Source organism: Gorilla gorilla, chromosome 2 (assembly GCF_029281585.2).
Source record: "Gorilla gorilla gorilla isolate KB3781 chromosome 2, NHGRI_mGorGor1-v2.1_pri, whole genome shotgun sequence".
In the NCBI taxonomy this organism is placed as follows: Eukaryota; Metazoa; Chordata; class Mammalia; order Primates; family Hominidae; genus Gorilla; species Gorilla gorilla.
Window position 1 is genome coordinate 186,188,868 of NC_086017.1, and position 25,717 is coordinate 186,214,584.

Here is a 25,717-nt window from a genome sequence, read left to right on the forward strand (position 1 = left end):
TAACTCATACAGCCTATCCACTACTCAATAGATGCTTTAGGTTTACTATGTGAATGCATCCTGATGACAACACTACAAAGTTTATATTATTATTATATCCATTTCACGTACGAAGACCCTGTGTTGTAGGGAAGTTAAGTTTTTTGACCAATGTCACCTTTTCCTAGTTTTTTCCTCAGCACCTTTGGCCCATGTGTGCTATCCTCAGCCATAGAATACCCCTCTAGGTTTTTCAAATGGGGCATTCTTATTCTCTCTTTGTGTTTGTAAATTTTCCCCTTCCTGGGTATCCTCCTCTCACACCCTCCTCTCTTGCAAAAGCAACTTAGAGGTCACTTTTTTGAATAATTATTTCTCGTATTTTCTGCTAGAATCAATCACCCCTGAGTTTCCCTGACACTTTGCATGTTTTATCTGACTTTTTTTGTTTGCTTGTCCATTGTCTCTCTGATTTGATGTGTCCCTATTTGTGGAATAAGGTCCTATTTATTTCTGTCTTCATTACCTATCTCTGCCCGACATGCATTAGATAATCATCTTTATTGAGTCAATGCTAGGTAAGAATGATTCCTGGATTTTAGGGCAGCATATGAAAATTCTAGTCAGAATTACAGCTTTTATTTTATAAAATTTAATATTTAGTTATATTTGAATTTTCTTAAAAATTTAGGAAATTTTAATTATATGGGCCTCAGCTAGCCAAGATTGGAGACATGTATGGCCATAATTCTGTGCATAATGCCACTCCCTTTGTGAAATCCTTGTTTTATCTTTTTCATAGGAATTTACTTGTCTACCACGATTCCTAAGGCAATTAGCTAATCAATTATCAGTTGAGCTGTGTTCTTTGCCCACCACAGTGGGACACACAGAAAAATCATAAAACATAGTGAGGGATCTAAGATCCAGCTGGGGTGACAAATCTAATACACAGAAAATTTAAGTATAAATACTCTTAATCTGCAGCCATAATACACCAGTGGGTTACTGAATACAGACTTAAGACCACTTGCAGTTAATTAGCCCAGTTTTCCTAATACCACTTGGCAGGATACAACAAGCTGTCATCCAAAGCTGTGCAGGGGAGAAGAACCTCCATCTGCCACTCCTGTAGCAAGGTTATGAAACCAAACTCTCCTAGGCTGGCAAAAGGCTTTCCTCTTTGGATTGATGCCATCCCAGACTTTTATTTAAAATTCACTGAGCCAGGCCAATTCATGTCACTAATTTCTTGGGACATCTTGGTCCTCTCTCATACTCTTAAAGTTGTGTAATCTTTTTGGTAACTTAAGAATCTGTAACATAACAGATTTTGCTTCTTGTAGAATTCATACTTCATTTAGTTGTTCTGCCTATTTTTATAATGAATTTGTGTTTTTAAGACTAGCTCTGGCAATGTAATCATTCCAGGGTTTTTATTATTTTTTCCCTTTAACTTACCAAATCACAGCTTTATTACTTTTGCCTTTAATTTTTAAAAGTTATTTGGTAACCATGAAGGTTTAATTTTGCCTTCTGCATTGCATCATCCTTCAATGTAATTGTACATTCATGACTGTTGTTATTCTCCTGAGCTTCAAAGATTAATGGTGTGTGTGTGTGTGTGTGTAATTTTGTTTTCTCATAGCTTTCCCACTAAGTACCTTCTACTTTCATTTTTCTTTTGTCTTCCTTTCCTATAGTAACATCAACAGAAAATTATAAGATTAATTAAATAAAATATGAGTTTCTATAGGGAGAATTTATTTCCCTGTATTATAATCATTAAACACTCAATATGGCTTACTGTTTTGTTTTCACTTTGTTAGTTTTTTTAATTGTGTGTTTATTTTATTAAAATATATTTTTCTTATTTTCACAGGTAAAAAGATGGCCTATCAGAAGGTCCATGCAGATCAAAGAGCTCCAGGACACTCACAGTACTTAGACAATGATGAACTTCAAGCCACTGCCCTTGACTTAGAGTGGGACATGGAGAAGGAACTAGAGGAGTCTGGTTTTGACCAATTCCAGCTAGACAGTGCTGAGAATCAGAACCTAGGGCATTCAGAGACTATAGACCTCAATCTTGATTCCATTCAACCAGCAACTTCACCCAAAGGAAGGTTCCAGAGACTTCAAGAAGAATCTGACTACATTACCCATTATACACGATCTGCACCAAAGAGCAATCGCTGCAACTTTTGCCACGTCTTAAAAATACTTTGCACAGCCACCATTTTATTTATTTTTGGGATTTTGATAGGTTATTATGTACATACAAATTGCCCTTCAGATGCTCTATCTTCAGGAACAGTTGATCCTCAGTTATATCAAGAGATTCTCAAGACAATCCAGGCAGAAGATATTAAGAAGTCTTTCAGGTAGGTGAAGAAGAAACAGATGTTGTTTGAATGCATTTCTTGGGAAAAATGTCTCACAGGGGGTATTGAACTGATTATTTTTCATGGTTCAAGTCAGTTTTGCAAGCTGAGAAACATAACTTATCACCACAACAAGAATAGAAACTTCAAAGAGGGGAGCGCACATTTTCAGATTTATGGTACTGCAATATAAATTTGTGATGCAGTTTTATTAATTACTAGTAAGAATCATAACTACTATGGAGACTAAATTTCTCCAGCCACTGTATTTTCTCCCTCTTGGTGAGCCTTGTTAGGCCAAATTGGGATGCAAAGATTGCCAGATATACAGGTAATAAAAACTAGGACATTAGCCATATGATTAAAAACTTTAATGACATCAGAATAAAATAAACCTGCTTTATGGGCTGAAGTAACTCTTCAAAAGTTTCACTGATGTCATATAACTAGTGGATAACTTGGAAAAGCTTTTTGTTATTTTATTAGCATACATGTTGAGTTGTAAAAGGTTTTCTAGTTTACATATTTAGTGAAGTGAAGAACTAGGTATGCAAGATGAGGTATTACCTTCCACATATATCTTCTATATTTGCAGAATAAGAATAGTCCTAGGTGAATCATGTACGTTGTTTGTAGGTAGAGAGAGTAGTGAGGTACTACTTCTCCAGACTATTCTTTCTGGGTTACATTGATTTGTTACAGCCAAGATGTTGGCAGGTGTGCATTTCCGGGAATTTTCTCAGGGAAGCATGTTCACTGAAGATGGGTCACTTAATTCATGTGCTGAAATACCAGGTGTATTGGTGTTGGTGGATTCTAATCCTCTAATCCTCTTCCTGAAGATTAGGCCTCAGTGACTGACAGGAATGTGTTTCCTATACCCTTTCGTGTCTGCTATTCCCTTTTGTATAACCATCCCTGGACATTTAATATGTGGATAATAACACTTTTCGTGATACTTCCCAATGTAAAATTGTTTACATTGAGCTGAAAGATATGCTGTTACCTTATAATGAATGATTGTATCATTCAGGACCCAGTGAAGACGTCGGAAAACTTCCTGAATATTTAAAGTAGAGAAATGCTTCCATCAGTGATCAGGAACTGACAAGCCAATCAGGGGATACTCAGGTAGCCCAGAAATTCACAAAATGGAGCCATAACTAAACCTAGTCTAGAGGGAGAAAGCGATGGGGCTGGAATGTCTGTGCACACAAGGGCAGATAGGGGGGCATAACCTCAGCTGGAGACACCACTGAAGACAGAGAGAGGGAAATACCTCAGCTTCTCTTTTACTCCTGCCACTAAGTGTCCTAGCAGTTGTCCTGTTAGCTGAAACCAGCAAGAGACTGCTGACTTACAACCTGAGAAACTCATTCTGAAGGGATCCGCTGCCTGCAATATAGGCTGGAGCAGAAAAAGGGAAAGTTGCAGATAAATCTAACTGGCTCAGGATGTTATTAGAAAACAAACCAAGAAAATAGAAGAACTCTTTAAAACTGTTTAACTGTTTTTACTTTAACTTCATTATGGACATCTGTTCTATTACAAAATGTCTTCTGGAAAAGGATCCATAGCATTAATTTCTTTTTAATGGTAAGGACAATTATGTGTTGTTTTTTTTTCCCTGAGCATCTGGTTAGTTCTTAATTTATTGACACAATGAATACCATAACCTAGTCTGCTTCCTTTTTTACTTTGACTCTTAGTAAGTTTATAGTCAAATATGTATTTGTAAGTTTATAGGAACTTCATAACATGCATTTTATTTACAAACTAAGCTACATATTTATTTTCCCTCCTTATACAACTTTGGCTTTCTTTGTCTTACTTGTTTTAATTCTTTTTTCAGCACCGTAGTCATCTTTAATAGCTGGCTTATGTCTGCTTTGCAAATAGGCAACTGATTATAAAATTTAAAATAAATAATAATTACATTAAAATATTCATTATTTTTCTCAGAATGGAAGCTGCATGATGGTAAGGATTACATTCCAGTCTTACACTCCAAAATCAACAAAGTAACATGTATGTCAAAGCTAGCTCTGAAAGCATAACCACTAGCAATTACACTCCCAGCTAGTACTCTGTAGTTAGATACAGATTAACAATTATGGGTCCATCAAGTAGCCATATTTGTTTTCTTTATTGAGGTAACATACTTTCTTCTTCAAAACAATTGTATTTTTGGTACAAATATCTTCATAAACATAACAGCTCCTCATCCAAAGATAACTTCTCCCTCAATTGTCATCCTAACCACATGTCATTATGAGTCTGTGTTTACTGAGCCATCTCAGCCTTAATTCCGTACCTCCTAGTAGGAGCAGATTCCTGCTATTACTTTCCATGAACTTATTAACGATTTTGTGCTCTTACTGGCCCACTATTTTGTTCAATTGCTGTATCTCTTTTCTATTGGTTCTCTTTTCCTGGACATGCTCTAAACCTATGTCAGTTCTTATCAAATAGCCTAAAAGTTGTGCACTACAAAATATATTATTTTTATAATAGATTGCAGACTCTATAAGAGAATGGACTAAACTTGTTTGTCCACCATTAAAGTGCCATCATCTACTAGACATCGAGTAATTATTTTCTAAAGAATGAAATGAATGCATGAATAAATGAGAAACATCTGTGTTTAATTTATCAATTATATTATGTATTTTAAAAATTATTTTATCATTTAGATTTTTCATATTACAATTTATACAAAATATTATGAACATAGTATTTATATTATATGATATAATTATTTTAAGTTATATAATTATATTATGATTACTCAGAGGATAGCCTATGCTCTGATTTTAAATAAGTGGCAACTTATATCAAAACCAGGTACTGTAAAAATATGAAAGTATCACTACTGATGCTTCAGTTCCAGTTGAGGCATAAAGACAATTGATGCTACATTTCTAAGACCAATATGTAGCATGTAAAGCTTGAAAAAGATGAGAGTATGGCCCCAGAGATGATTATCCTTTTTTGGCTTATGAGAGGTTGGAGAAGCAAAGGCTAGGGAGAATGGAGAAAGTGAAGCATTTTTGAAAAAGCTGCTGATGTGCTATACGTCCCAGTCTCTTCTCAAGAAAGAAGCCTCAAATCCAGTGGAAAAAGTTTAACAAAACTATTTGGAAGATGTAGGGGGGGCAAAACTACTTGGAATAACTTGATATCTTTCTCATTCAGAGAATCCAGCCTCCTACCTGCCATATCTAAGTGATAAGAGATTCACAAGCTAGTTGCTGATAAAAGTGCAAAAGAAGGCCTGGGGCGGTGGGTAATGCCTGTAATCCCAGCACTTTGGGAGGCCAAGGAGGGCGGATCGCCTGAGGTCAGGAGTTCAAGACCAGCCTGGCCAACATGGCGAAACTCCGTCTCTACTAAAAATACAAAAATTAGCTGGGCATGGTGGTGGGCACCTATAATCCCAGCTACTTGGGAGGCTGAGGCAGGGAGAATCGCTTGAACCTGGGAGGCGGAGGTTTCAGTGAGCTGAGATTGAGCCATTGCACTCCAGCCTAGGCAACAATGTGAGACTCTGTCTCAAAAAAAAAAAAAAAAAAAATTGCAGAAAAAGAGGTAGTTGTTTTAGGTGGCGTACGGCACCTAAATCGTATTTCAATGGATTCTATCTGGGTTGAGAGGGAGAGGGCAGGAGGCTTGGAGAGGGGAGAAGCTTGAGGTGTGTTCAGAGGCCTGGGCGCTGTAAGCAGGAGCTGGAGGAGGGTATATTAGTACTCATGTCAAAGGAAAATGAGAAGTCTCCAGTTGTAGAATAAATGAGTCTCCAAAAAACACACAGAGCACACACCAGAAAAAATTTCAGCTGAGAACTCATCCTGAGTAAACACATTCTCTGATTTGCATTGAAGTGTTGATCACCAAAGTGATTTAATCCTTTTGCAATTTATTCTAGCTTTTGTTTTTATATTTGCATCTTTTCCCAATGCTAATTGCTATATTCTCCAATACACTATTCTTCTATTCCTATTCTCCAGGATGAAATGTCATTATTATCCTTTTATGGACCAAAGATGTTTGTGACTCTCTGTCAAGTGCTTGTCCCTAATCTAATCAGCTTAAGCCAGTTGAGATGCTGGTTATCTTGTATAAACCATGTTTACCTAGGACGGTTGAGAAAGCTCTTTAACTTAGAAGAAGCTTGAATGTCACAGGTACAATGATTCATTTCTATTATATAATAAATCCACCAAGCCTCTAATAATGTATTTTTTATTTAAAGAAATGACATATACACACACATATATAATTGCTGTTTTGCCATCGAAAGTAATGGCAAAAGCTGCAATTACTTTTGCATCAACCTAATAAATTCTGAAGATCATAAGCATATTTCTGAGCAGATTAAGTATGTTGAAAACTTCAAAACATAGTTTGAAAATATAATATTGTAATAATAAGATATTTGAATGGATAAATTAATGAGGTTTAGTTTATTTTTGAATGCAGGAATGTGTTTGCCTTTGACAGCTGTCGATGCTGTGAAATGGTGAGACAAAAAGGAGAAAATGTGTTGTTTTCTAATTATGGCTAATATAATTTCCTCTTCTTAATGGAAAGATCATTATGGTGCTTTCTAATTATAAGTGCAATATGTACAGAAAATTATAAAGAATAAAGTAAAAACCATCCATAATCCTACCTCTTTTTAGAAATCATTGTTATTTCCTTCTATCATTCCCTATCAATCAGAAAATTGTATTAGGCCATGTATATTTCTTTAACACCTGCTTTAGAATTTTTTAAATTAAAATATTAGAATCACTTTTCAAGCCAATAAGTATAGATTTAAATCGCTACATAAAATACTGCCTGGTATTCCACTATATGGATGTCATGTAATTTAACCTATTTCTTATAAAGGGACATTTAGGTTTCCTCTGTAAACATTCTTGTACCTAAATCCAAGTGTGCCTATTTAATTATTCCCTTCTGATAAATTCCTGGAAACAAATCACAGCTTCAAGGAGTTCAAATTTGTGTAGTTGTTTGCTTTGTGTCACCAAATGTTCTTGCAGAACCACCAGCCTTCCAGGTCCTTATTTTTTATTTGTTTTTGATAGGCCAAAAAGAATGTTGATAAAGGTTTTCTCTATGAATTGACCACGTGCATTTCATTTTTCATGTATGAATTACTTTTTAAAGGAGTTTCCCCGTGGCTTTTATTGGTTCTTTCCCGTGGTATTTATAGGTTCAGAAACTAAAATGTCATAATAGTAAATCAGCCAATCACAGTATGTATGGTACCCCATCTCTTTGGATTTCTCTTACTAGACACATTTTATTTTCTGACTTCACAAATAAAATGAATAAATAATAAAATACAATCTCTAGAGATGTATCTATTTTTAAGTGTTTGCATTATTTGGACAGGGCAATATTTTTTATCATTGAGACAAGTAAGCAAGCATGAGTTAATTTATACTGTGAAATGATCTTTATAAGCAATATAAAAGACCCCATTTATATTGAGGGTTAACTCTTCAAAACATTTAGAAAATGTTATAAATTGGCCAGGCACGGTGGTTCATGCCTGTAATCCCAGCACTTTGGGAGGACGAAGCAGGTGGATCACGAGGTCAAGAGATTGAGACCATCCTGGCCAACATGGTGAAACCCGGTCTCTATTAAAAAATACAAAAATTACCCGGGCATGGTGGCATGGGCCTGTAGTCCCAGCTACTTGGGAGGCTAAGGCAGGAGAATTGCTTGAACCCAGGAGGCGGAGGTTGCAGTGAGCCGAGATCCACCACTGCATTCCAGCCAAACGACAGAGCGAGACTCCGTCTCAAAAAAAAAAAAAAAGTTTTAAATTATCTTCAACAATACCATGATGAATAACATCTTATCTGGAAACCTAGTTAAAATGCTGCTTCAGATATAGGCATATTTTAGTAATTACTTAATATAATACATTGAAATTGATTCCTAAGTCTCGTTTGTTTTCTGTTCTTCTAAATGTACTTTTACAAATGATCTTCTCCCTTTTCTCTTTCTTCTGTCTCCTCTTCCTCCTCCATTACTCCCTTTCAGCAACTAAATAGTATATTTAGTTATCTTATGTGTAGTATGGGTGGTACATTCTGTAGTACCAATTAAACTTTACCATTGACACTATTTGATTAGGTTATCTGGCTTTAATGACATTAAACTAAAGGAATGACAAATTTACTGCATATATACTGCCACTTCCTGTGTCATGCTCCATGTCCATTAATCATAGCACTCTTTATCATTGTACTCAGACCTTGCCTCAGAATCCTTCTCCACCCAACATTCTTGAAAGCCCTTATTAGTTGATCAGAAGTACACAAGAGAGGATTTTCCATTCTTATCCTATGATATAGCTATGATGGATCAAAAGATACAAATAAGTTCATTTAACTTATAGGGATGAATTTTTCTTTTCTGGAAAGATAAATTCCATAATTTTACCGGGACAACTATCAACAGCAAGAAACACAACTTATGACCACTCTGTAATGCCGAAGAGTTCAAAATCTTAGAACCCTTCATTTTAACATTTAGTATATTTTTATGGTCTTTCCTGACAAAATTGATCTGCTGAAAGGAGAAAATCTCTGTCCAATCTACCTAGAAACAAAATATATATAATTTACTTTTTCACCTATGTCTTTCTCACCAGTACTAATTTACCATCCCGTGATATAAGCAAATAAGCACCTGGGCTGCTTTCCTGTCCCCTTCTTTTAACCCAGACATTAGGTTTGTTTACTTGTTACAGTATTGGTGTCTTTCTTGTGCAAACAGTTTTCTCATTTTTTTAATCTCTCCCTTTCCACACCTGCCACCCATGTTAACTTCCTTCCATTCAAGAACCACTGCACTTCATTTACCAAAGAACGTATAATTGAGCAAGTTTCCTGTTCAAGACAGCTGACGACTTATACATTACCTCCAGTCTTAAATGAGGGAAGCGAGGTAGTCCTTACCTATAGGTAAACTGGCTGTGGAATCCATGAAGAACCACAGAGTGTTTCTATGGTTATCAGGGCACTAGAAAGGCTAATATGAAATAGTGGTTTGTCTCTCCTCTGACCCCACAAGGATATATTTTTCACTGACATGCTTTTGTACAAACATAAGATTTTGCTGTTGTTTGATGATGGTGATGTCATCAGCAACTGTTCTCTTCTAGTCTCCAGCCTTACTTTCCAACCATTTTTTTGGCCCCTCTTCACATTATTGTTGTTCCTATTATTATTATTTTTTGTACTTTGTCTTCTCTATTCTTCATGTTTTTTGTCCCTCTCTAATTTCAGTATTAAAATGAATGAGAGTAGGAAGATTGGGAGACATGAAGAAAGCAATAAAGCAACTGCTATTTTAATTAGAGAAAAACATGTAAATGCATGCACATAATTCAGTGTATGCAAATGATAACAGAATGAATTTAACAGTAATAGAGTGATGGCTCCTAAAGGAAGTAATTAGCTATCCTATCGTTGATCTCTCCAGATAACAAATGTACATTGTCTGAAGTTTAATCAGAGAAGGAATACATAGGATAAGATTGATTTAATTATGCATAGTGTTTCATTGCTCTGAACCTTAAGTAAGGCAACTTCTTAACTCGGAATTTCTCGGTGACTGTTATGCAGAATGGCATTAATTGTATTAACTGGATTCAACTCACAGATCCAAGCTTATGCCCCTCGCAATCCTTAGGTATTTGGCTAAAGCAGCACCCACCAATGGGAAGAATAAAGATTGTTGACAGTGGGGCCTTTGACTGCAATAAATTTCTCCATCTTAACCTGTTAAAATACTGTAAAATACTGTTTGAGATCTGGCTCAGGTGCCCACTCCTTCATGGAAATCTCACTGATATCCCATCAGCTGAATTCTCTATTTCCCTTTGCAACCCACAGTACTTCATTTCCTCTCATTTTGTTGGCATGAATCACTTTCTGTTTCACAGTGGAGAAAGAACTATGGGTCTGGCAGAGTTTAAACAGCATGTAGGCACTCAGTAAGTCTTTACTGCATGAGAAAATGAACCAGAGTGCAGATCTTCTTGATAAGCCTTCATGTCCATGAGGCTTATCACTTTTTTTGAAAATGAAAATAATGTATACTTCTGGTTATTTATACCTCTTATTGAAATTTTAATCATACATATATATGATTCACATATATATATAAATGGCTATGTATGTATGTGTGTGTATATTCATATACAAATTCATATTTTATACATTCATATATTTATATATTTATATAGATTTATATATATTTATATATCATACACACACACGTACACAAATCCTAATCCATGCTTTAGAAATTAAGCAAGATATTTGAGAATACACACACACACACACACACACACACACACACACACACACATCCCTTTGATTTTTAAACAAATTTTATCTATGTACTCATAGCATGTACTAAAAAAATTGATTTTGAAGATAGAAGATTTTTTTTTATCTTACATAAAGATGAGCTGGATGTCTACTATATTCCAGGCACTTGGCTAGTCACTCTATAGTTTTTAATGACATTCTGTTTAATCTTGAGAGCATTATTTTTCTATAAAGAAGAAATGAAAATAAAGATTTCACAAAAGGTATTTCCATGATCACAAGTTTTCAGGAGGTACAAAGTGGATCCCCTCACAGGTCTTTTTATATCCTGCTAGTTTCAGCTTCAGGAAGAGGTTGTCTCAGTCTGGGCCATTTCTGCCTAAAGGTTTGCTTTCTTACTCTTAATGGTCAAGTTCAACGGATTCCATCTCTCTCCTCCTCAGCCCCTGTGCATTCACACATGCACACAAATTATTTTATCCATTTGGTTACAAACTGAGATTAGGTTAGTTACTTTCCTAGTAAGCAAATGTCCTTTTCTTAATCTTTTTTATTAAGTCTATCTGATGTAAAGCATCAGGACTAAGTTAGAGTGTTAAGGATCAAAATGTTGGAACCATTAATTTTTCTAATTTATGTTGTATTAATTAGCGGGATCTATTTTACATAATTGCAGTGATTATCTTCTACTGTCAATGAACTATTTCCATCAGATATATCAGGATCATCTGTGATACTGGCTGCCTATTCTGAAAATTGATCAACTTTAGAGCTAGTCACATTTTTCTTGTATCTTTTTCCTGCATTGCCTATAATATGCTTTTTCATCCATCCACTTCTTGATCTTATTCGTTCCAAAAAAGGAACAGGATCAGTCAGTTGTAGTACAAGGGAATAACAAATGTTTTACTTTGAGAATCAGGTATGTCAATTTCCTGTGGATTCATTTGACTTCCCGACACTCATGCTATAGAAAAGTTGGTAATGATCACATTCAGTAGAGTGTGGTGTAAGTTAAACATGGAAAAGCTGAGAGCTGTTTGTATGCTTCTCTCTTTCACGTTCCTGTTTAATGTCAATGAAATCAAGATTCAAGTGGCAGACATGGTCCTTTGAAATTTGCAATTTGAAAATCCTAATCCATGCTTTAGAAATTAAGCAAGATATTTGAGAATTTCATCTAAAACCATTAATTCCATAATCTCAGAGGAGTGATTTACAGGGGAACATTTAAATTAAAATACATTTTAAAATAGACTATTTATGCAAAATGTATCGAATCAATTAAATATTGTAGTCACTTAAAATTTTTTCCAATGGATATTTCTAGCTAACGAGAGAGAAAGTAAAGTTGCTGGGCAATTTAGGTACCAAAAACAGGTGATGAACACCCTCACTCTACTGTCCCCATCCTGGGAAACTATCACTGAATGGATAGGTAATTTTATTTTTGCAAATTGTAGATGCTTGTATAACCAGTGTAATGTTTAATTTTATGTAGCAGCTAGGCTAATACATGGTATCAAATGTTTGGTCAAATATTATTTTAGATGTTTCTGTGAAGGCATTTTTAAGATGAGATTGAGATATAAATTAGTAGGCTTTGAATAAAGCTGATTACCATCCATAATGTGGGTAAGGCTCATCCAATCCGTTGCAAGCTTTAATAGGGAAAGACTGACCTTCCCAGAAAAGAGGTAATTCAACCAGCAGACTGCCTTTGGACTCAAACCGTGTTCTTCCCTGGGTCTTTAGCCTGCTAGCCACCCTGCAGATTTTTAACTTGCCAAACATTCACAATTGTGTGAATCAACTCTTTAAAATAAACCAATCTAGCTCTTTTCATACACAAGCACGAACACACACACACACACACACACACACACACACACAGACACATACATCCTATACATTCTGTTTCTCAGGAGAACCCTGTTTCATACATACAGGTTTATATAACTGAAATAAACCAATGTAATATGGTTGCAGTTGTAAAATTCTAGAATAATTTAGTCAGTCCTTAGGGTTTAACTAATAATATGAAAAATTGATATTGAAATTTTTAGAAATTACCAATGTTCATTATTATCTTTATTTCATTAAAAAATTTCAGATTTTTTTAATGTGGTAATATTAAGTCTATGAAAGCATAGAATTTGAAATTATATTCTATGTATCTAACAAATACTTCAAATATATTACTAAAAATGCTTAATCATTTTCTTCAACTTACTCAGTTTGTGGCATCAAAATGTAATCAACTCCCCAAGCAAAAATTCACTTTCCAAATTTCACAAAGTATCATTCTAATCTATAAAAAAATGGTATTGAAGTTCTCTTTCCTTTCATTATAACTGGAGAAAATATATTAAATTTTATATGCCTGATTTGGGAAATCAGTTTCTGTCTTCAGTAACTGATTGTGTGTTATATCTGGGTCTTTTACAAATGAAGTGCCCTTCTATTGCTTAAAAATTGCTTTCCTGTGCAACATGATGTAGTAATGAATTAAATCCAAATGAGCCTTATATACACAATGTCATAATATGTAACTCGTCCCCTGTGGAACTTTTTTATTATCTAATACAAGGCAAGCTAATGTCTTCCTCTCATGGCTCACTTCTCAGAAGGGTATGCAGATTTCAGTATTAGAAAGAAAGAAAGAAAACTATGATTTGAGATCAAATTACCTTTTTATAAACTCTCTAAATCACAGAGAGCACCTTAACATGTCCTGAAATATGCAAATCTAATTCTCATAGAACAAGAAACAAAAGAAGCAGTTCCAATTCTATGGAGTACATTTGTATCTGTGAGAATAAAATGAAACTGAACATTTTTCTTTGAACATAAATGTGTGCAGGTGATTTTACCTTCAATAAAAATAAAACAAGTGTGGGCGTTTTCTCTCTATTTCTTTGGTTGGTTTCATCATATTAACTCTATTCTGTAGGGAACAACTTGTAAGATCAGCTTGTACCAATATTGTAGTTCAAGCTGCTACATAGATTTAAAAGCTCTAATTTATTATCCTGATAATTTTTGTAACTTGATGAAACACATCAGATATTCCCTTATTATAACTTCCTTAGGCTTATCTGAAAGGTATATTTTAATTAAACTGGATATTTCAAAATATGTCTTGCTATTTCATATGGACAAAGAGCAAAGATAGACAAATATTTATTCTATTCCATTGGGACAGCCAAGAAAAATTGTGTCAGGTTTTTATAAGCTGTTATTTCTTGTGGTTTTTCTGAAGGTTTTTCTCTTGGGGGTGGCCTGGGCAGATTTTTTTTCTTCATCCTGTTTGTGCCATAGCTAGATCTGAGTCAATTGCTGCTGGGTATAACATGTGGTCCAGATCTAAGCCTTTCCTCCACTTTCTTATTTTAAGTAGAGAACAAATTCCTATAAGATCTGTTTTCGATGGTTTAATTTTTAAATTATATTTCAATCAAGTAATTAAAATTGCATACAAACATAAGCAAATTGTCTATGTAGAACAGTGCAAGGGAGTTAGAATCAAGGTCAAAGCTATAAACTGTTATGGGGGAAAGTAGACACCTCAGCTTTCTAATTTAATGATTTATGCTGTTCTTAATCAAATTTATATTCCAATTTAAAAGTGACACCTGATAGCCTATCATCACAAGATGAATTAAAGGTCTCTTTTAATGCAAGTGTATTTATTCATGTTAACAAATATTTATTGAGGTCCTACTGAGTGATGGGTACTGAGCTAGGTACTACAGACAAAGCAGTGAATAAAATATGCAAGATACCTGCATTTATGGTATTTATGTTCCCATTGGCCACACCTAGACAATAGGAACATACTTGTTTATATAAACAAAATATAATGACACAAAATCACACACTGTAGTAGGAACGAAGGAAGGAAAGAAAGAAGAGAGGGAGGGAAAGAAAGAGGGAAGGAATATAGTTTACAAAGGTATCTAGGTGATTATTTGGGATGCAGTGGTCAGTTCAACTTCAAACGAACACTTACTGTGCTCTGTGAGGGCGGATCAGCCCCTCTTTGCCTCTTCAGAGATTCTAGCATTACCCAGCAACTAACTGGTTGGCAGAACCTGCCCCACCTCTTAACTTTGCAGAATGCCATAGAGCTGTTTCTTTACTAATTTATTTGGTTTTGGTCATCATATTTACAAACAATAACAAAACAAACAAACCCACTCGTAAAGAGTAGATCAGCAGAAAGGGCAGGGGAGGAGCATATGGTGCTATGTTCTCCCCTGTTGCTGAATTTCTATTCATTTGTAACATTCCATGCGGAATTTTACTTTTCCAAACAAGCATCACTGCTCCATTCCTACCTCTCTCTTTAAAAATATTAAAAGTACAGTAATTTATTTAAAGTTCTACTTTTCTTCTCAAAATAGCCTCACTTCTAAGGATTGCCTCATCGCTTTCAGTTATTGTGTTTTGGGGCATTTTTCCCATAAATCTCACATTACATACAGAACTCTTATGGTACGAATAATAAGAGAAATGTATTTCTGATTCTTCAGTCCTATTCTAAAAGAAGCAAGTTAAGGATGATACGTTAATCCTGGATTGTTGATTTCTTCATTTTAATCAGTTGCAATCATTTAAATTAGTTGAACTTTGCTAATTATATACAATTATGATATGATGACCAGTGGTGTATGTTAACTTTGAAAAAATACAGGCCATATTAGTGAGAAAAATTCATTTACAGACATGGAAATTAAACAAAGATGTTAACATCAATTTTCCTAACATCAATTTATACTGCAATTTCAGCCCTTCATATGTATAGGGACAGGGTTTTGGGAAGGCATTCTGCTGTAGCCTCTTCAGTTGCCCTTTTGACAACTTATGGCCTAAGAGGGAAGAAGTTGGGCCAGAGGATTTGATAACACTCAGTGTGTTCTCAGAATTGACAGAATGGTACTTCTGTGGTAATCATGAAAGCAGAAAAGATAATGATTGCTGATAGTAATTTTCATTTCAGGAATAAAATTGTTTTTCTATTTGGGAATCAGAGCAAACTAAATAACAAAGAGTACTGATATTACTACAATAACCTATAAGCAGAAAGATAAATTTGGGGATTGCGGAAAATGTCACTTAGAAAATAATTTGCTGATTGGTTCAAGAAAAAATATGTGAAAATAACACAGGATGACCAAAAACGTTTAGTAAATCTGGGTAACAATTTGGGGTCAAAGAAACAAGATGAATGACAAGAGAAAGAAAATGAATTAAAGTTGTTTTTATTTTTTCTGCCTGATGGTTCCAGAGGGTTCCTGGAATAAGTGCACCTGGATTAGAAAGTGATCTAGGATCACAACATTACTCTAGTGTCTAGTTTAGAAAATTCTTAGAAGAAGGGAAGAAAAAAGGCTACCCTGTAAGCTAATGGGAGAAAGAGTCAACAACAGTGCAGCTGAGAAATGACTATTCAGCTATTCAAATCTGAGAGGTCACCTCCCATATCCCGTGTGGAGCTATGTCCAGGTGCGGGGAAGAAGATGATTCTTTGCTCTACGGAATATTTATCCAACCTAAGTCTGGGTCTGGAAAATGAAGTAATAATGTGGATTGGAATCCAAAAAGAGCTACAACACTTAGCAGAAAATCAAACACACTTCTAGATCTCCCTTGACCTTGGAAAGTTGCCCAGGACTTTCCAGAATCTGTACTTAAGCTGTACACTCAGTGTTTAATAGAGGTCACACAGAATGTTTTTGTGTATTAATATAACTCTGTCATAGGAGTATTTATGTTTAGTGTTTCTGAAATTCTCCAGAGTTCTGGGAAATAGGAATATGCACCTAGAGCTATTGTTGAAATACCAACTCAGGAGCTACAATGGTAACCTAGATATCAACTTACGATCCTTTTCAGATAGCTACTAACATAATTTTTAGGAAAATAAAAGAAATAAAATTTTAAAAATGGTTTTCATTTGCTCCTGAGTTAGTTGTACCCTAAAGCAATGGCTCAGACTTCAGCGGTGGTCTACACATGCCCTTAGCACAGCTCACTTCCTAGGACGTTTAGACTTAGGTTTCACTTGATCCAATGCTGCTGCCTTCTCTAGTCAGACAGTCAGGAAAGAGAAAATTAGGGTCATTCCACATATATTCATATTCCCTGTAGTGCCAGTACTATATTTTGGTATGGGCATTTAATGTTATTGTGAAGACTTGAAATCGGGGGAATTTATATCACAGCAACACAACCAATTTGGAAATAGACTTGAAATTGGTCTGCCTGGGATCAAATCCCAACTCCATTACATCCAGCTAATGTAGTGCATGATCTTGAACAACATTCTTAAATTTACAATGACACAGTTTCCTCATTTTTAATATACAGCTAATAATGGTCCCATCTTTAAATAAATGCATAAATACATAAATAAGATTTAGATGAGAACCTGACACATAGTAAACAGTATTACCTGCTATTTATGATTACATTATTTTTGTTAATAAAAGGTCTTCAGCCATTCTCCATTGGTGATTCCTCATTGACCACCATCCTTAGTAGATGTGCTTCTTGGAGTGTTGCCCAGCCCATGTCTCTTCTTGGTGTCTCCTGCCTCCTCTCAACTTTACATTCTTTTCCCCAAATTCTTGTTAATATATTTTTCCTGTCTCTTCCAAGTCATACTATTAGGGTCTCATGCTCCATATTCCAAGTATTTTCCTGAGTAAAGTTATCTCTCTAAAAATTTTGATGACAACTAAGATAATACTTTTATATTTGTAAAGTAAATTTTTATTCCGCTTTATAAGTAAGTCCAAATACTTTAGGTCCCAACACATATTTAGGTATTCAGCTAAATTCAGTATATATAATTCATTATATATATATAATACTCAGCTAAATTCAGAGTATAATTCAGCCAGCCTACTGAGTTATACTCCTCTGTCATGACATAAGCTAGATAGTTCCTACCTGGCATTAGGTAGATAAGAAGCAGAAGCCCATTCTTCTTGATTTCATACTATAAAGACACATAAACATCCAGATGTTACATAGAGATGGCAATTTCCAGTTACAGAATTGTTAATAATTTAGTAGAATTAAAACATATTGAATGCCTACTCTGTACATGGCATTCTATGACATGTAAAATTTAGTAAATACAAAGACGGATAGATCCTTTAGGAACATACAGTCATATGAGAGTTACATAAATGTCGAAATAACTGTAATATAGGCATAATGACATCAGTGCAAAGATTGTAGGAGAGAAGCATATAAGTTCTGATAGGGTAGAGTCTGTTACGCTTTCCAGAAAAGATGGGCACTGAAGGCTGTGAATGCTTTAGATACATTAATATATAGATATGAGACATGACTTCCAGAAAGGTTGAACAAACACATGGAGGTAAGAAAGCACAGAAAAGTAAATTAGGGTTGTTGTGAGTGTGCCTTTTTTGACAAAAGATTAGTTTGTAAAATATCAGCTTTCAGAAGTAGATTAGGATAATTTCATGGAAAGTTTTGGAGAAAAGGTGATGGTTAGAATTTGGTTCTGAATACCATGAGAAATCAGCAAAAGATTCTGAGTAGGAAAATTATAAGATCAGACAGGGTAACTCTCTAAATGATAGATTAGAGAATAAAAACAAGAAGGACGTTGCAGAGCTGGTTACAGGTGTCCCTTTCATAGTAGCCACTTCATAAATATTCATCAAATGTATGGTCAGTGAGGTATGTGCTGGTAGAGCATCTGTGCAGAGGTGCAGACAGAAAGACAGATGCCAAAATGAGAGGCACAGTACACAAAACTGCTTTTAGATTTTAATCAAAATCTCCTGCCCAATTTTGATTAAAACTAAAATTCTTAGGTTTTAGAATAACAGCATCTGTGTCAGTTTTTCTTGCTAAGATTCTATCAATGTCTTTGAAAGGTCCCATATTTTACCGAGCTACCCAGCTAACAAGTTAGTTTGCCATAGTTTCTTGGATAGTTGCAGAAGACATGAGACCCCTGGGTCAAAGATGAGAGAGAGTTTATCACAGAAGAGCAAGCAGTGTAAGAATCATGTTCGCAATACTGTTTTGATCCCCATTTCCCACAAGTGATGAAAAGAGGCTAGTTGGACCCTGAACATGCAGTGGTTTTATAACAGGAGAGGAAACTTGTGCTTAAGGATCCCCAATTTTTTATGCTGGACAATAAGCATGCCTGCCTATTGCCCTTGAGGGAGATACTATATTCATCTTTTCAAAATCGTAAACAAACCCAAAGTTTTCTCTGGAGAAAACACTGTCTCTGTTTTTCAAGGCTGTTTGTTACATACACAGTCTTGGAAAGATAGTCTTGAAGAAAGGTAGTTTGTGCCTCTGTTCACAGGATGTGCAAAAAAGTGAAAGAGTCTCACAAAGAATCAAGTGTTATTTTGTCTCAAGTTTGTCAGGTCTTAGTAATTTACTTAAATGTATTTAATGTCGGCTTCATGCAAGTACCATTTGTTAGGAAGTAGGAGTGGAGGTATCAGAGGAATATAGTACAGTCTGGTTTCAAAGAGCTGAAAGCCTTAGTGAAGGATAGAGAGGAAAATATACCACCATAGTGGAAGCTGACAGTCATAATTTTACTAATGCAGGTATAGGCAAAATGCCCTCTGGACAAAGAGAAGAATTCTCATTGGAGGACTATTAAATCACGTGGTTGTGGCAGTATTGATTGTTAACACTTGGGTTTAGCATTACAGCAAAAATAACTCTAATAAATCAAACCCAACCTGAGAAAAAACCTGAGACCATCTGGCAGGGATAGAGAATACTAATAGATGGAATTAAGATTTCTGCTATAAGGTACCCACTTTAGGCTGTGGGGAATGTGTATTATTACACTAAAGTAACCCTATTATATCTTTTATTGTCCTAAATACATAATTATTTCCTAAATGTATGCTAAACATATAAGTATTTTACTTTTCTTAGAGTTACTTAGAGCACTGCAAAACTAGCTATTCCTTATGATACTCTGATGAGGCATTACTAATCACCAAGTGGCAATTAAAAATAGTGAGGCAGACTATTAAAACTAAATGGATATTCTAGGATATGCTCTAGAACCTAAACCTTTTAGCCATGGTTCAAATGTCACAGTAATACATTGGGACTTAGAAAATCTTAGAGTGAAAATTATGCCTGCAATATGAAGATTGAGACATTATTTATTACATAGTGCTTGTTTGTGGAATGGGAGGCTTAGACTCATTACAGTATAAAAGCAAGGAGAAAAGTTTCTAAGATGACGTATATTGGCTATAGTAATTCATTTTGGCCAAAGCAAATCACAAAAGAAAACTTCATAGTTTTGTTTTCTCTTTACGAATTACATTACTGGTTTAACTAATCTGGGTCCTTTCCTAGATATGTATGGTAAACTAAAATAAATATCTGAAACTGAAGCACTTATAAACTTGTTTTTAAATGAACGATAAAGATGTTAAAATGTCACAGACTAAATGATAAAATATGCCTATCAACCTACTTAACCTGTCATATTTTTTACGTATTAGACTTATATTTTCAGAAATAAATACATATTTCTTCATAGTTCTTAAAATTACCTCTGACTCCTAGATATTTAATTTTTGCTTCTGAGAGTAGAGCTTGCCTTGTCTGTCATAGGCCTAGCAAACAGTCAAACATAACTTATTTATTTATTGTGAGCACTGATTTGTTATGCTTGTGATTCTTTTTTCAATCAAACTCCACTATTGATGTCACAAAGGTTAGTTACAGTTTCTTGACATGTTGGCATCAAAATCTCTCTGAGGCACATGACAATTAGCATATATATAAACTTTATTTTTTTTAATAAAAGACACTAATAAAATACTTTCACAAGTCACATGTAAAACTGAATATTTGCAAATAGCAGATAACGTGTGTATCCTAATAATACTTTCTTACCCAATTTACAAGTATAATGTTTGTGCAAAAGAGAATGCTATTAAGCAGCAAATGTAAATTTCTTCTATATTTTGATGGGTTAAGAAGCCACTTAGAAAGTATTTGCTAGGCATATGGGTTGTGAAACTCTCAAGGCCATTAGATGAGGAGGAAGTAATGAATGGTATTTCTGCTTGGATAGGATATTTCCTTATTTTGCTTCTCTCAAGTCAGATTTAAAAATTTCATCAGATGAGATCGAGCGCGTTCAGGGGAAAAAAGAGAATTTTAGACCAATATCCCTGATGAACATCGATGCAAAAATCCTCAATAAAATGCTGGCAAACCGAATCCAGCAGCACATCAAAAAGCTTATCCACCACAATCAAGTTGGCTTCATCCCTGGGATGCAAGGCTGGTTCAACATACACAAATCAATAAATGTAATCCATCTTGTAAACTGAACCAAAGACAAAAACCACATGTTTATCTCACTAAATGCAGAAAAGGACTTCGACAAAATTCAACAGCCTTCATGCGAAAAACTCAATAAACTAGGTATTGATGGGACGTGTCTCAAACTAATAAGAGCTAGTTATGACAAACCCACAGCCAATATCATACTGAATGGGCAAAAACTGGAAGCATTCCCTTTGAAAACTGGCACAAGACAGGGATGCCCTCTCTCACCACTCCTATTCCACATAGTGTTGGAAGTTCTGGCCAGGGCAATGAGGCAAGAGAAAGAAATAAAGGATATTCAATTAGGAAAAGAGGAAGTCAAATTGTCCCTGTTTGCAGATGACATGATTATATATTTAGAAAACCCCATCATCTTAGCCCAAAATCTCCTTATGCTGATAAGCAAATTCAGCGAAGTCTCAGGATACAAAATCAATGTGCAAAAAACACAAGCATTCCTATACACCAGTAACAGACAAACAGAGAGCCAAATCATGAGTGAACTCCCATTCACAATTGCTTCAAAGAGAATAAAATACCTAGGAATCCAACTTACAAGGGATGTGAGGGACCTCTTCAAGGAGAACTACAAACCACTGCTCAACAAAATAAAAGAGGACACAAACAAATGGAAGAACATTCCATGCTCATGGATAGGAAGAATCAATATCGTGAAAATGGCCATACTGCCCAAGGTAATTTATGGATTCAATGCCATCCCCATCAAGCTACCAATGACTTTCTTCACAGAATTGGAAAAACAAAACAACAACAACAACAAAAAACAAAAACGTTAAAGTTCATATGGAACCAAAAAAGAGCCTGCATTGCCAAGACAACCCTAAGCCAAAAGAACAAAGCTGGAGGCATCACACCACCTGACTTCAAACTATACTGCAAGGCCACAATAACCAAAACAGCATGGTCCTGGTACCAAAACAGCATGGTCCTGGTACCAAAACAGAGATATAGACCAATGGATCAGAATAGGGCCCTTGGAAATAACACCACACATCTACAACCATCTGATATTTGACAAACCTGACAAAAACAAGAAATGGGGAAAGGATTCCCTATTTAATAAATGGTGCTGGGAAAATTGGCTATCCATATGTAGAAAGCTGAAACTGGATCCCTTCCTTACACCTTGTACAAAAATTAATTCAAGATGAACTAAAGACTTAAATATGAGACCTAGAACCATAAAAACCCTAGAATAAAACCTAGGCAGCACCATTCAGGACATAGGCATGGGCAAGGACTTCATGTCTAAAAAACCAAAAGCAATGGCAACAAAAGCCAAAATTGACAAATGGGATCTAATTAAACTAAAGAGCTTCTGCACAGCAAAAGAAACCACCATCAGAGTGAACAGGCAATCTACAGAATGGGAGAAAATTTTTACAATCTACCCATCTGACAAAGGACTAATATCCAGAATCTAGAAAGAATTTAAACAAATTTACCAGAAAAAAATCAAACAACCTCATCAAAAAGTGGGCAAAGGATATGAACAGACACTTCTCAAAAGAAGACATTTATGCAGCCAACAGACACATGAAAAAATGCTCATCATCATTACTGGTCATCAGAGAAATGCAAATCAAAACCACAATGAGATACCATCTCACACCAGTTAGAATGGCGATCATTACAAAGTCAGGAAACAACAGGTGTTGGAGAGGATGTGGAAAAATAGGAACACTTTTACACTGTTGGTGGGACTGTAAACTAGTTCAACCATTGTGGAAGACAGTGTGGCAATTCCTCAAGGATCTAGAACTGGAAATACCATTTGACCCAGCCATCCCATTACTGGATATATACCCAAAGGACTATAAATCATGCTGCTATAAGACACATGCACACGTATGTTTATTGCGGCACTATTCACAATAGCAAAGACTTGGAACCAACCCAAATGTCCGTCAATGGTAGACTGGATTAAGAAAATGTGGCACCTACACACCATGGAATACTATGCAGCCATAAAAATGATGAGTTCATGTCCTTTGTAGGGACATGGATGAAGCTAGAAACCATCATTCTGAGCAAACTGTTGCAAGGACAGAAAATCAAACACCACATGTTGTCACTCACAGGTGGGAATTGAACAATGAGAACACTTGGAAACAGGATGGGGAACATCACACACCAGGGCCTGTCGTAGGGTTGGGGGGAGGCCATTCATTAGGAGATATACCTAATGTAAATGACGAGTTAATGGGTGCAGCACACCAACATGGCACATGTATACATATGTAACAAACCTGCACGTTGTGCACATGTACCCTAGAACTTAAAGTATAATAATAATAATAAAATGAATTTCATCATTCTGAATAGCTCAAAATGTTCCTCTAAGTCTCGATAGTAGCAATAGACAGATCACAGAACTAAATTGAGTTGCCTGATTGTTGTGTATCAATAATGAGTATGCTAGTGGGGCTTTGGATCGTTAAAAAAATGATTAAATAAAGCATAAAAATAAATAAAATAAAACTGGCCTTGGGAAAAACTATAAATTATCACTTTGTAATCACCAAATGATGTGCTTTAATGAGAACAGCAGGCATGAGGTGGTAAACAAACCATTAAATTGTGAAAAGACCAGTCAGCACATGGTATAGTGGTGCCACACACAAGAGAGCAATAACTTATTCGGTTGTCTCTTTTATTCAATAGTCTATAATGTCTAAATCAAAGTTTCTAATGCATTTTTAAAAATGCAAGTTATAAAAATCTGCAATAGAGTTCTGGATCAGTAAGCACTGTCAGGATAGATTATAGTTCTGCACAATCTCTGCTGTAACAATATCATGATGAATGGAGAATGACACCAGCTGCCCATTTATCTCCTAAGCTTACTGCTTTGATGATATTGATTATTTCTGGGGCTTCTTAGACTCAAAATTATAGCTGTGGTACTCAGATATCTGTTTTGCAAAGTATGTTCTTAATATGGTCCATTTTTTTCCCCTTTGGCTAAGATGTGCTGGTCATCAGGTAGCAAAAAATCAAAACGTTACTTATTATAACATGTGAGGATTTTCACAATTAAAATATATTAACTTTGTTTCATTTACAGAATAAACCAAAATTCTTAAATTGTATTTATACGTTTTTTTTCCAGTGGTCATTATTGACCATATGCTTACAGTGTGATAAATATTGAGGCACAAGAAATTTAAAAATACCTAAATTAGATTTATACATTTCAAAAAGCTCAGAAACTGTTAGGAAGTAGGGATGAAAAATAATAAATAATAGTATTCAGTGAAATGATAAAGTTTGAATAAAGTGTCATATAACCAAACAGTATAAAAACATCTAACTAGAAACTAATAAAAAAGCTTTGATGAACAGGGGTGAATTTACAGAAGGATAATAAAAATTTGAATTAGTTTTGAAGGATTATTCCAGCCAGAGGCAGGTACAAATAATATTCCAGGTATATGGTCTAAAGGTACAGAGTTATTTATAATATTTGGAAATGGCCTTTAGTTCTACATGGCAGGACTATATGATGTAGAGGCAAGGTTATTTGAGAAAGACAAATGAGGTGGGAAGAGAGGCAGAGACAGAGAGAGAGGGAGTGAGAAGAGGAGGTAAGGAAAGGAGAAGAGGAAGAGAAAGAAATATAATTATAAGTCTAAGTCAGATTATGAAAAGCCTTATATGACATCTAAAGATGTTTTTAGTTAGTTTGTTTATCTTTACCTTGAAGGTCGAGGAGCCACTTAGTAAGGTGTGTGTGTGTATATATATATATATGTACGTATATATATATATATATATATATACACACCTTACTTTTATATATATATATAAAATAAGAATAGATATATACTTATATATCTATATATAAGATATATGTAAGACTTATATAGCTTATATATATAAGGCTATATACACACATATATGTATACACACACATATATACACACACTATAAACACACATATATAAACTATATGCTATATAGTGTATATATAGCATATATATGTAGTGCTATATAGTGTATATATAGCACTATATACACACACACATATATATATATGTGAAGAATAGGAAACAGCACTGAGGATGAATTATATGAGAAAAAAGTTAAACAAGAGTGAGGGGGGTAAGGCCAGTGTTGTAATGATTCTAATTATTGCTTGCACTGCTATTGAAGGTTGAATCATGCAAAACCCATGGAAATGGAAGGAAGGGAATGGATTTTGATGGTATTTTAGATGTATCATCAACAGTATTTGCTGCTTTAACAGTGGATGAAGAAGTAAGGAGCCCACTTTTTCCTGATTGTACTTTCCTAAGACTGAGAAAAAGATGATTTTAAGATCAGATAATACTTGTGTTCCATCTTTTCCATGCAGCCATTTTACAACCATGCTCTGGGTTCTTCCTTTCAGAAAAGCCCAGTGCTATGGAGTATAATGTAATTAAAACCCCTGTTTAATGTGCTATGTTTTTCTGGCATTAAAAACATAGAAATCTATTAAAACAAATCTTCTAAAAGGTATGGATTTCTAAATAGTGTTTGTAGAGGCATCTGGTCTTCTGTATTTAGCAGTTTACTCCTTTGGGACCTGTTATTAAAGCCAAGAAC

The 25,717-nt window shown here is 35.0% G+C and overlaps 1 protein-coding gene and 1 long non-coding RNA gene across 17 annotated transcripts in view; one reads left to right on the forward strand and one right to left on the reverse strand.

Annotated features, from left to right (window-relative positions):
- Positions 1 to 20,381, reverse strand: part of LOC134758118 (uncharacterized) — a 35,216-nt gene extending 14,835 nt beyond the window's left edge. Inside the window, exons 1-2 of the long non-coding RNA XR_010133005.1 lie at positions 20,320 to 20,381; positions 17,684 to 17,732 (exon numbers count right to left, since the gene is read on the reverse strand). This is a non-coding gene — a long non-coding RNA (uncharacterized lncRNA). The remainder of the gene's footprint in view (positions 1 to 17,683; positions 17,733 to 20,319) is intronic.
- NAALADL2 (N-acetylated alpha-linked acidic dipeptidase like 2) overlaps positions 1 to 25,717 on the forward strand; it is a 1,364,432-nt gene that overhangs the window by 652,141 nt on the left and 686,574 nt on the right. For all 16 annotated transcript variants that reach the window (XM_063704380.1, XM_063704381.1, XM_063704390.1 and 13 more), the window contains one exon: positions 1,862 to 2,363. In XM_063704380.1, coding sequence (XP_063560450.1) covers positions 1,870 to 2,363 — 494 coding nt within the window. In that variant the 5' untranslated portion in view covers positions 1,862 to 1,869. The remainder of the gene's footprint in view (positions 1 to 1,861; positions 2,364 to 25,717) is intronic.